The following is a 13,310-nucleotide window of genomic DNA, read 5'->3' on the forward strand; positions in this document are numbered from 1 at the left end:
GCGGTAGAATGCTCACCATCACACTGCGGTAGAATGCTCACCATCACACTGCGGTAGACCGCTCACCATCACACTGCGATAGAATGCTCACCATCACACTGCAGTAGAATGCTCACCATCACACTGTGGTAGACCACTGGAACACTATTGGGGCATTTTTTACTGGCAAATGATGGATGAAGTATGGAGAAATGGAGGACAGAAGCACTATGGGGGCATCTCCTGAGGGAACTCTATAGGGGGATTTCATACTGGCACACATTATGGGGGCACTATGGGGACATTAGCTCAAATGTGGGCATGAAGAGGTGGTAATTTTGTGCTGGCACACATTATTAGGGGGCATTTTTTGTACTCTGTGTTTGACCCAGACCACCATGACAACTATTTTCATCCATAGCTTTTGCCTGTATAGTATGTCTGCACTATATAAGTGATGAGAATGTCTGTACAGAGCTGTGGAATATGTCAGTGATATATAAGTGATGAGAATGTCTGTACAGCGCTGTGGAATATGTCAGTAATATATAAGTGATGAGAATGTCTCTACAGAGCTGTGGAATATGTCAGTGATATATAAGTGATGAGAATGTCTGTACAGCGCTGTGGAATATGTCAGTGATATATATGTGATGAGAATGTCTGTACAGCGCTGTGTAATCTGCCACTGATATATAAGTGATGGGAATGTCTGTACAGCGCTGTGGAATCTGTCAGTGATATATAAGTGATGAGAATGTCTGTACAGTGCTGTGGAATCTGTCAGTGATATATAAGTGATGAGAATGTACAGAGCTGTGGAATATGTCAGTGATATATAAGTGATGAGAATGTCTGTACAGCGCTGTGGAATATGTCAGTGATATATAAGTGATGAGAATGTCTGTACAGCGCTGTGGAATATGTCAGTGATATATATGTGATGAGAATGTCTGTGGAATATGTCAGTAAAATATAAATTATGAGAATGTCTGTACAGCGCTGTGTAATCTGCCACTGATATATAAGTGATGGGAATGTCTGTACAGCGCTGTGGAATATGTCAGTGATATATAAGTGATGAGTGTCTGTACAGCGCTGTGGAATATGTCAGTGATATATAAGGGATGAGAATGTCTGTACAGCGCTGTGGAATATGTCAGTGATATATAAGTGATGAGAATGTCTGTACAGCGCTGTGTAATCTGCCACTGATATATAAGTGATGAGAATGTCTGTACAGCGCTGTGGAATATGTCAGTAATATATAAGTGATGAGAATGTCTCTACAGCGCTGTGGAATATGTCAGTGATATATCTGTGATGAGAATGTCTGTACAGCGCTGTGGAATATGTCAGTGATATATAAGTGATGAGAATGTCTGTACAGCGCTGTGGAATATGTCAGTGATATATAAGTGATGAGAATGTCTGTACAGCGCTGTGGAATATGTCAGTGATATATAAGTGATGTGTCTGTACAGCGCTGTGGAGTATGGCAGTGATATATCAGTGATGAGAATGTCTGTACAGCGCTGTGGAATATGTCAGTGATATATCAGTGATGAGAATGTCTGTACATCGCTGTGGAATATGTCAGTGATATATAAGTGATGATAATGTCTGTACAGCGCTGTGGAATATGTCATTGATATATAAGTGATGAGAATGTCTGTACAGTGCTGTGGAATAGGTCATTGATATATAAGTGATGAGAATGTCTGTACAGCGCTGTGGAATATGTCAGTGATATATAAGTGATGAGAATGTCTGTACAGCGCTGTGGAATATGTCAGTGATATATAAGTGATGAGAATGTCTGTACAGTGCTGTGGAATATGTCAGTGATATATAAGTGATGAGAATGTCTGTACAGCGCTGTGGAATATGTCAGTGATATATAAGTGATGAGAATGTCTGTACAGCGCTGTGGAATATGTCAGTGATATATAAGTGATGAGAATGTCTGTACAGTGCTGTGGAATATGTCAGTGATATATAAGTGATGAGAATGTCTGTACAGCGCTGTGGAATATGTCAGTGATATATAAGTGATGAGAATGTCTGTACAGTGCTGTGGAATAGGTCATTGATGTATAAGTGATAAGAATGTCTGTACAGCGCTGTGGAATATGTCAGTGATATATAAGTGATGGGAATATCTGTACAGCGCTGTGGAATATGTCAGTGATATATAAGCGATGAGAATGTCTGTACAGCGCTGTGGAATATGTCAGTTATATATAAGTGATGAGAATGTCTGTACAGCGCTGTGGAATATGTCAGTGATATATAAGTGATGAGAATGTCTGTACAGTGCTGTGGAATAGGTCATTGATATATAAGTGATGAGAATGTCTGTGCAGCGCTGTAGAATATGTCAGTGATATATAAGTGATGTGTCTGTACAGCGCTGTGGAATATGTCAGTGATATATAAGTGATGTGTCTGTACAGTGCTGTGGAATAGGTCATTGATGTATAAGTGATAAGAATGTCTGTACAGCGCTGTGGAATATGTCAGTGATATATAAGTGATGAGAATGTCTGTACAGCGCTGTGGAATATGTCAGTGATATATAAGTGATGAGAATGTCTGTACAGCGCTGTGGAATATGTCAGTGATATATAAGTGATGAGAATGTCTGTACAGCGCTGTAGAATATGTTAGTGATGTATAAGTGATAAGAATGTCTGTACAGCGCTGTGGAATATGTCAGTGATATATAAGTGATGAGAATGTCTGTACAGTGCTGTGGAATAGGTCATTGATATATAAGTGATGAGAATGTCTGTGCAGCGCTGTAGAATATGTCAGTGATATATAAGTGATGTGTCTGTACAGCGCTGTGGAATATGTCAGTGATATATAAGTGATGAGAATGTCTGTACAGTGCTGTGGAATAGGTCATTGATGTATAAGTGATAAGAATGTCTGTACAGCGCTGTGGAATATGTCAGTGATATATAAGTGATGAGAATGTCTGTACAGCGCTGTGGAATATGTCAGTGATATATAAGTGATGAGAATGTCTGTACAGCGCTGTGGAATATGTCAGTGATATATAAGTGATGAGAATGTCTGTACAGCGCTGTAGAATATGTCAGTGATGTATAAGTGATAAGAATGTCTGTACAGCGCTGTGGAATATGTCAGTGATATATAAGTAATGGGAATGTCTGTACAGCGCTGTGGAATATGTCAGTGATATATCAGTGATGAGAATGTCTGTACAGCTCTGTGGAATATGTCAGTGATATATAAGTGATGAGAATGTCTGTACAGCGCTGTGGAATATGTCAGTGATATATAAGTGATGAGAATGTCTGTACAGCGCTGTGGAATATGTCAGTGATATATAAGGGATGAGAATGTCTGTACAGCGCTGTGGAATATGTCAGTGATATATAAGTGATGAGAATGTCTGTACAGCGCTGTGGAATATGTCAGTGATATATAAGTGATGAGAATGTACAGAGCTGTGGAATATGTCAGTAATATATCAGTGATGAGAATGTCTGTACAGCGCTGTGGAATATGTCAGTGATATATCAGTGATGAGAATGTCTGTACAGCTCTGTGGAATATGTCAGTGATATATCAGTGATGAGAATGTCTGTACAGCGCTGTGGAATATGTCAGTGATATATAAGGGATGAGAATGTCTGTACAGCGCTGTGGAATATGTCAGTGATATATAAGTGATGAGAATGTCTGTACAGCGCTGTGGAATATGTCAGTGATATATAAGTGATGAGAATGTACAGAGCTGTGGAATATGTCAGTAATATATCAGTGATGAGAATGTCTGTACAGCGCTGTGGAATATGTCAGTGATATATAAGTGATGAGAATGTCTGTACAGCGCTGTGGAATATGTCAGTGATATATAAGGGATGAGAATGTCTGTACAGCGCTGTGGAATATGTCAGTGATATATAAGTGATGAGAATGTCTGTACAGCGCTGTGGAATATGTCAGTGATATATAAGTGATGAGAATGTACAGAGCTGTGGAATATGTCAGTAATATATCAGTGATGAGAATGTCTGTACAGCGCTGTGGAATATGTCAGTGATATATAAGGGATGAGAATGTCTGTACAGCGCTGTGGAATATGTCAGTGATATATAAGTGATGATAATGTCTGTACAGCGCTGTGGAATATGTCATTGATATATAAGTGATGAGAATGTCTGTACAGCGCTGTGGAATATGTCACTGATATATAAGTGATTAGAATGTCTGTACAGCGCTGTGGAATATGTCAGTGATATATAAGTGATGAGAATGTCTGTACAGTGCTGTGGAATAGGTCATTGATATATAAGTGATGAGAATGTCTGTACAGCGCTGTGGAATATGTCAGTGATATATAAGTGATGAGAATGTCTGTACAGCGCTGTGGAATATGTCAGTGATATATAAGTGATGAGAATGTCTGTACAGTGCTGTGGAATAGGTCATTGATATATAAGTGATGAGAATGTCTGTGCAGCGCTGTAGAATATGTCAGTGATATATAAGTGATGTGTCTGTACAGCGCTGTGGAATATGTCAGTGATATATAAGTGATGAGAATGTCTGTACAGCGCTGTGGAATATGTCAGTGATATATAAGTGATGAGAATGTCTGTACAGCGCTGTGGAATATGTCAGTGATATATAAGTGATGAGAATGTCTGTACAGCGCTGTGGAATATGTCAGTGATATATAAGTGATGAGAATGTCTGTACAGCTCTGTGTACTATGTCAGTGATATATAAGGGATGAGAATGTCTGTACAGCGCTGTGGAATATGTCAGTGATATATAAGTGATGTGTCTGTACAGCGCTGTGGAATATGTCAGTGATGTATAAGTGATAAGAATGTCTGTACAGCGCTGTGGAATATGTCAGCGATATATAAGTGATGAGAATGTCTGTACAGTGCTGTGGAATATGTCAGTGATATATAAGTGATGTGTCTGTACAGCGCTGTAGAATATGTCAGTGATATAGAAGTGCATAAAATAAATAAATATACCCTCCAAAAATAATGAGACATAAATAGGCCCCTGAAAACTATAGTAGAAAATGCCTACTTCATAATAATAATGCCTCTTGTGCCCCATAGTAAATAATAATGTTCCTTGTGGACAGTATAAAATAATAAACCGTGTAGTACCCGATCCCCTGACGATCCCCAGACGGGGGAAGGGGTGCAAGTCATGTCCCTCCCTCATGAGGTCTAAAGTGTCCTGCAAGCTACAAAAGGGGCATTGGTTAGGCTCAACCATGTCCCCCGCAGACCCCAGTACAGTTCAAGAATGGTGCTTGTCAGCCCCTCCCGCACCCCTGCAGCTACCACCATCTTGTGACATGAGTTCTGTCTGATTTCATTTCTCTCATCGGCCACAAACACTTTGGAGGCGCCACTCATTATCAGAGTAACCAAATCCACAATCTCCTGTCTTATTCTCTCCAGTGTAATCAGCAGGGGTGCTCCTAAAGCTACTGTCCTCCTGAGCCTCCTAAGATTCCACGCTACGACTGGGACATTAGTTGTTGAGTGTCGTAGGGTCCATTAACGCTCCCCCTGCAGTCCGCTCTGTACCAAGTTTGGCAGTAGAGCAGCCACTGCGGAGATCGGCAGAAGTCACAGCAGCAGAAGACAACTTGGCAGGACCTCTGTGATGGGTTTTGGGGGACACTGGGTGGCAGAGTCCCAGTAGTGAGGGAGGAGACTGGACGGACGAGGATCTCATTTGCCCCCCTGTGTTTGACAGTGACTGCTGTGAAAGAGATGGTGAAGCTGTCTGTGGCCAGTAAGCACCCCCATCTATTGTGCTGGAGACGCTCCTTAAAGGCTATATGCACATTCGGAGGCACAATTTTTTTTTTATGATTGCATTTTACTCATTTTGAGCTAAAAATCATTTTTTTCTAATTGGTCTTAATTAATTGACGCCTGCCACTCGGCCGCCTCTAAACTCCTATCACTCTCTTCCTTCTTCGGCCTATCACAGTGGTCTTCAGCTCCCACCCACAGAGATGGTCACACTTTGGATCTTATCTTTACCCACCTCTGCTCCCTATCCAACCTTTCTAACTCGCCTCTCCCCCTATCCGACCACAACCTACTCACTTTCTCTTCATTGGTCTCTTCTGCTGCTCCCCCAGTCCACACACTAGCACACCCCGCAGGAACCTTAAACATCTCGACTTTCGCTTGCTTTCTGACTCTCTTCTCCCACTCTCTACCATCTGTTCCTTTCAAGACCCAGATGCTGCCACCACCCTATATAACACCACAATAAGTACAGCTCTGGACACTGTTGCCCCCTCACACACAACAAAATCCGAAAAATGAACAGACAACCCTGGCACACCAACCTGACCAAAAAACTCAGACAAGCTTCCAGGGCGGCTGAGCGGCGATGGAAGAAATCCCATTCTAAGGATCACTTCACCGCATGCAAGCAATCCCACCTCATATTCAATCCTCACTCGCTGATGCAAAACAGGCGACTTCTCATCTCTCATATCTTCCCTGTCACACAGCCCTAAACAACTTTTTAACACTTTTAACTCCCTTCTCAGCCCCCCAGCGCCCCCACCCTCTCCTCTCTTCTCAGCTGAGGACTTTGCCGCATACTTCAAACAAAAGATAGTCCACATCAGAGAAAGCTTCACTACACAGTCCCCACAGACCCTCTACACAACTGCTCGGTCCTCTTCTCCCAAAACCTGCTTCTCCACCATTACAGAAGAAAAACTCTCCACTCTACTCTCCAGATCTCATCTGACCAACTGTGCACTTGATCCAATCCCATCCCACCTCATCCCTAACCTCACCACAGTGTTTATCCCAGCCCTAACTCATCTCTACAACCTATCATTAACTTCTGGTGTCTTCCCCTCTGCTATTAAACATGCTACCATTACACCTATCCTCAAAAAGCCTTCACTTGACCCATCTTACTTGTCCAGTTATCTCCCCATATCACTGCTTCCATATGCCTCAAAGCTACTTGAACAACATGTCCATTCAGAACTGTCCTCCCACCTCTCCTCCTGCTCCCTCTTTGACCGCCTACAATCTGGCCTCCGACCCCATCACTCGACTGAGACTGCCCTTACCAAAGTCACCAATGACCTACTGACAGCCAAAACCAATAAACAGTACTCTGTCCTCCTTCTCCTTGACCTGTCCTCTGCCTTCTCCATTACTCTTTCCTTCTTCTCCTTGACCTGTCCTCTGCCTTCGACACTGTTGACCACTCCCTTCTGTTGCAAACTCTCTCAACACTCTCATCTCTTGGCATCACTGACCTGGCTCTCTCCTGGATCACATCATACCTCACAGACCGGATGTTTAGCGTCTCCCACTCTCTCACCACCTCCTCGTCTCATTCCCTCTCTGTTGGTGTCCCGCAAGGCTCTGTCCTAGGACCCCGGCTCTTCTCTATCTACACTTTTGGCCTGGGACAGCTCATAAAGTCCCATGGCTTTCAGTATCACTCTTATGCTGACGACACACAGATCTACCTCTCTGGTCCAGACATCACCACCCTTTTATCCAGAATCCCACAATGTCTATCTTCTATATCATCCTTCTTCGCCTTTCGCTTTCTAAAACGTAACATGGATAAAACAGAATTCATCATCTTTCCCCCATCTTGCTCAACCCCCCCAACAGACCTATCTATCACGATCAATGGCTGCACACTCTCCCCGGTCAACCAAGTCCGCTGCCACCACCTGCCGCCACATCAAAGCCCTTTCCACCACCTGCTGCCTCCAACTCAAAAACATCTCCCGCATCCGCGCTTTCCTTAACTTTGAATCTGCGAAAATGCTCGTACATGCCCTCATTATCTCCCGCCTAGACTACTGCAACACTCTCTTCTGTGGCCTTCCATCTAGCACTCTCGCACCCCTCCAATCTATCCTCAACTCTGCTGCCCAACTAATCCATCTCTCACCCTATTACTCCTCTGCCTCTCCCCTCTGCCAATCCCTTCACTGGCTCCCCATTGCGCAGCGAATTCACTTCAAAGTACTAACAAATACATACAAGGCCGTCCATAACCTGTCCCCTCCCTACATCTCTGAGCTACTTTCCCGATACACCCCCACACGCACTCTCCGATCCTCACAAGACCTCCTTCTCTCCTCTCCTCTTATCGCCACTTCCCACAATCTCCTCCAGGATTTCTCCCGTGTATCCCCCATACTCTGGAACTCGCTGCCCCAACATATCAGACTCTCACCTACAGTGGAATCCTTCAAAAGAAACCTGAAAACCCACCTCTTCAGACAAGCCTACAACCAGTGACCCTGCTGCCTCTATACCGCCATGACCAGCTTCACCCGCACCTACTGTGTCCTTCTCCCATACCATGTAGACTGTAAGCCTCGCGGGCAGGGCCCTCTCTCCTTCTGTACCAGTCTGTAACTCGTCTTGTTTATGATTAGTGCAATTGTCTGTATTATGTGTGTGCACCGCTTATCATATGTACAGCGCTATGGGATGAATGGCGCTATAATAATAAATAATAATAATAATTAAAACTATTGAGCTGTTTAGTCAGAAAAGGTTAACTTTTTCTAACTGTGTGACTGGCACTTTCACTTTCACTTTGTCCCGATCATCTGATAAACCTTATCTCTAAACTACTAAGAGATTAGAAACACTTATTTAAGGGTACTTTCACACTAGCGTTTTTGTTTTCCGGTATTGAGTTCCGTCACAGGATCTCAATACCGGAAAAGAACTGATCAGTTTTATCCTAATGCATTCTGAATGGAGAGCGTTCCGATCAGGATGCATCAGGATGTATCAGTTCAGTTCCTTTTACCTTTTTTTAATGGAGAAAATAACGCAGAATGCTGCAGTTTTATCTCTGGCCAAAAATACTGAACACTTGCTGGAATGCCGGATCCGACATTAATTTACATTGAAGTGTATTAGTGCTGGATTGCATGCGCAGATCTTTAAAAATGCAAAAAACAAAATGGATACTGGATCAGTTTTTCCGGTTGATATCGGAGAAACCGATTCGGTATTGCAATGCATTTGTCAGACGGATTCGCATCCGGATCCATCTAACAAATGCCATCAGTTTGCGTCCGGATTGCCGGATCCAGTAGGCAGTTCCGGCGATGGAACTGCCTGCCGGAATCCTCTGCCGCAAGTGTAAAAAGTACCCTAAGCCACATTCTTATCAGTAAGATGAGGACTGAGTTATAATGAGTGTTTATAACGTCAGAGAGCAGAGATAAGGAGCCGTCAGCTCCCTGCCTGACGGAGCAGAGAGAAAATTCAGATCCTGATACTAGAGCATCTCTGCTCTGTACAAAGAAAAGGGCTCCATATTTGTAATAAAGACCAATGTAAAAATTATTTTTAGCTGAAAATAAGTACAATGTTGTGTACATAGCCTTTAAGGTGCCAACCATCTAAAGTCAGGAGATGGTGACCCCGGAGAGCTAGGTGACCCAGAGCTGTTACACAAAACATGGCCCCCAGAGTTCATACCACCCTCAGCCTGTCGCCTTCACTCTTTAGCTACTGCTCTTGAGGAGAGTCAGCCTTATGAATTTCTATACTAGTTGGGCTCCCAGGAGCCGAATCGTCTGCCAGACAAAAAGCATTGCGTACAGAAGTTTTTGTTCAACGAATTCCAAGCATATTTGCCGGTTGGCAGCCGGATCTCCACCGGATACCATTATAGTCAATGGGGTCCAGCATGCAGACAACACTATCCGACACTGATCTGAACAACTCCAGTAGGCTGTCCTATGACGGTGAAGACAGATGTGAAAGTAGCCTTAACGACATTTGTAGAAGTAATGTGAATAGTAACAAGGGCTGCAGTGACCCGCGAGGGAGACACAAGTCTGCTCCACCTGAACCAGGAGGATGGAGACTCTCAGGAGAAGAGGATTGGGAGGCTATCAGTAGGGGAGAAGTTTGGGAGGCTGTCAGTAGGAACAGAAAATCGGGAGGCTGTCAGTAGGAGCAGAAGATTGGAGGCTGTCAGTAGGAGCAGAAGATCAGGAGGCTGTCAGTAGGAGAAAAGATTGGGAGGCTGTCAGTAGGAGGAGAAAATTGGGAGACACCTTACACTCTCTGATGCACTCATTAACGCCTCATAAAACCATAAATCAGGGTGAGGATAAGGGGTGTCCTACCACATGATCCCCAGACACAGGGTGTTCTTCCTGAGCTGACGCGTCCGCACGAGATCCCACAAATTATACTTCCTGCTCTCCACCGTGACTGTCTTCTGTAGGACCTGGACAATGGAGGGAATAAAATAATTATCACGATCTGTGCACCCCAACTTTTGACACACACACCTCGGGTGCTTCAGCGAGTGCAGTGGCTCCCTGGAGCAGTAGATCACGGGCCTCCTGCCAATATGATGAGGAGGACCTGTCCTGAGGATCGATGAGCCCTTTAACTTTCATTCAGTCAGGATTTGTATAGCGCCTACCAGTAGCCATTTGGCTCCAGGAGAAGTATATATTGGGCTCAGCATGCATGTTGGTACTTGCATCCCTGGATCCGATGAAAGCTGTAATGGCACCGGACGGGGTTAAAAGCAGAGTGTGCTTGGCGTGCATGCTGTACCTGCGCTCCCTGGACTTTATGTGGCTGTCATGGCCCATAACAGGTAGGAACTAGTGTTAGGGACCACTCATGAAGGCGACCTTGACGTGGTGAGTGGCTTATTACGCTTTAGCCAAAATGTACACCAATGCCTTATTCAACATCCAGCATAGAGGCAGGGCAGAGCGCTGGGTGCAGTGTGCGATTGCATTTTGTGTTTTTACGTTTGTATCTGTATTTCGCCATAGCAATCTGCACCTGCTAGGGGTTGTGCGGGCTGAATCTTCCATATTTTTTCTTTGTAGTATATATTGGAGGCGTGGCGATCTCCAAGCAGTCATGCACACCTGACCAGTTAGTCTGCCCTGGAGGCTGGTTTTAAAGTCAGTATAAAACGGAGTCTGCTTATATAGCACCTACCAGTAGCCATTAGGCTCCAGGAGAAGTATATAGTGGGCTCAGCATGCATGTTGGTACTTGCATCCCTGGATCCGATGGAAGCTGTTATGGAACCAGACGGGGTTAAAAGCAGAGTGTGCCTGGCGTGCATGCTGTACCTGCGCTCCCTGGACTTTGTGTGGCTGTCATGGCCCATAACAGGTAGGAACTAGTGTTAGGGACCACTCATAGAGGCGACCATGACGTGGTGAGTGGCTTATTACGCTTTGGCCAAAATGTACACCAATGCCTCATTCACCATCCAGCATAAAGGCAGGGCAGAGCGCTGGTTGCAGAGTGCGATTGCATTTGTGTTTTTACGTTTGTATCTGTATTTCGCCATAGCAATCTGCACCTGCATAGGGTTGTGCGGGCTGAATCTTCCAGGATTTGTAAATTGTCGCTTCCGAGTCTCAAACCCACAACTTCTTACACTAAAGGCAAAGGCTGGAGCCCTGAACGGTGGGGGTGATGGTACTCGGTTTGGGCTCAGGCACGTGACCGGATGTTTGGTCCACATTTTTAGTGGATCGAATGCAGACTGATGTCCCAGGTATCTCATATTCTGCTGTACAACGTACTGGAACCTACAGATACACCTTAAAGTTTCTATATACACCAGGACACTGTATGGGAGGTTTTGTATTGTGGAAAAGTGTATGGTAAAGTCCTGGAAGGGGCTTATATCCCACCCAGGTTCCTCAACTGGGTAAGTTAAGTAAAATCCAGGAAGATGGTGCTGGCTTCAGCAAACGTAGTTGCTGGAGATATTTTTGTCAAAGCTCAAGGGCTGGATTTTATTTGGACTGGGAAGGTAGGTTTGTTAGTGAGACCTCCCCAGTCCACCCCCATTCTAGGGCATGTTTTCCCCTAGCCTGAGGGATCCCCAGGTGTACTCCAGCTGGGATCGTTAGGGGGAAATAAAGCACATCCCAGGCTGTCAGTCTGAGAAGGAGTTGCCTGGAAAAAGCCTAGGAAGCTGGCTGCCTTGCTGGCTAGAGAAGCCGGATCTCTTACCTGGACTTATGTTTGGTGAGTTGACCTGTGGGTAAAATGGGCTTTAGAGATGAGTCAGGGAGAAGACCTCTGTATTAGCTAGTGCCCAGACGGGCAGGTGTTTATTTTCAATGTTTATGTGTGTGCTGGTGCTAAAGTACCACAATAAAGCACCATGTGGACTTGAACCCCGTTGTCAGAGGAGAAGTCTGTGATTGCGACCCCCTGTGAGAGAGCGAACCCTTACAATTGGTTGAGGATGCGGGCAACAGCAAGTTGCTAAGGGCAACGGCATGTCAATTTGGTGCTTTATGTCCTGGGTTAACGCTGCAGTTACTATGCAAAGCTCATTAAAGACCATGGATGAAGTGATGAAGCTGTGTTTTCAGGCCAACCTTGAGGATAAAAAGAGGCATGAAGAGGCCTTTTATGTACAGCATGAACAGTAGGCTCAGGTGGAGGCCCAGGCCCGGCAGTAGGAAACGAATCATTTGCTGTTGGAGCAGATTGCTGTATTGAGAGAGACTATTATAGCTCCAGCCCAACGAGTGGATGTAAGCCCCCAGAGGCTTTTAATGTGAGGAGGGCTTTGCAGCGGGCCTTGCAAAAGCTGATGCCTGATGACGACATTGAGGCCTACCTCACTGTGTTTGAGAGAGTGGCAGAGAGAGAGAGACTGCCAGTAGCAGAGTGGGCAGAGGTCCTTGCACCCTTTCTGTCCGGTGAACCACAAAAGGCCTACTATGACCTCAGAGAGCAGGATGTCTGGGACCATGCCAAATAAAAAATGGAGGTCCTTGCTCTCTTGGGTATTACACCGGCAGTTTGTGCCCAGAGGGTCCATACATGGAGCTACACCATGGACTGGCCTGCCCGATCTCAGATGTATGACCTCATCCATCTCGTACGGAAGTGGCTGGAACATGAGTCCTCTACACCGGCCCAAATCGTGGAGAAAATGGTGGTGGATTATTATTTCAGAGCCCTAACTGCGGAGATACAACGGTGGGTCGGACATGGAGAATCCAAAACTGCTGATCAGCTCGTCAACCTGGTGGAAAGATTCCTGGCTACTGAGGACTACCTCCGTGATGTCCCTGTAGCACCAACACCTCTCCGTAGTATCAGACCCTTGTCATCTGTGGGTAAGAGAGTTCCGGCTGTTGGGGGTGTGTGGAAGGGTGCAAGAGGGATCAAGGCTCTAGAGGTTAGGAGTAGGCACAAGACTGAGTCCCATGGGCAGTCTGTTCCCGAAGAGGTCTTCCCACCGAGGAAACATGGGATGCTCCAGTGCTT

At 45.0% G+C, this 13,310-nt stretch overlaps 1 protein-coding gene across 1 annotated transcript in view; it reads right to left on the bottom strand.

Annotated features, from left to right (window-relative positions):
- LOC122926163 (solute carrier family 22 member 7-like) overlaps positions 1–13,310 on the bottom strand; it is a 124,931-nt gene that overhangs the window by 45,631 nt on the left and 65,990 nt on the right. Inside the window, exon 6 of the mRNA XM_044277542.1 lies at positions 10,160–10,263. Coding sequence (XP_044133477.1) covers positions 10,160–10,263 — 104 coding nt within the window. The remainder of the gene's footprint in view (positions 1–10,159; positions 10,264–13,310) is intronic.

Source organism: Bufo gargarizans, chromosome 2, assembly GCF_014858855.1.
Source record: "Bufo gargarizans isolate SCDJY-AF-19 chromosome 2, ASM1485885v1, whole genome shotgun sequence".
NCBI classification, from domain to species: Eukaryota; Metazoa; Chordata; class Amphibia; order Anura; family Bufonidae; genus Bufo; species Bufo gargarizans.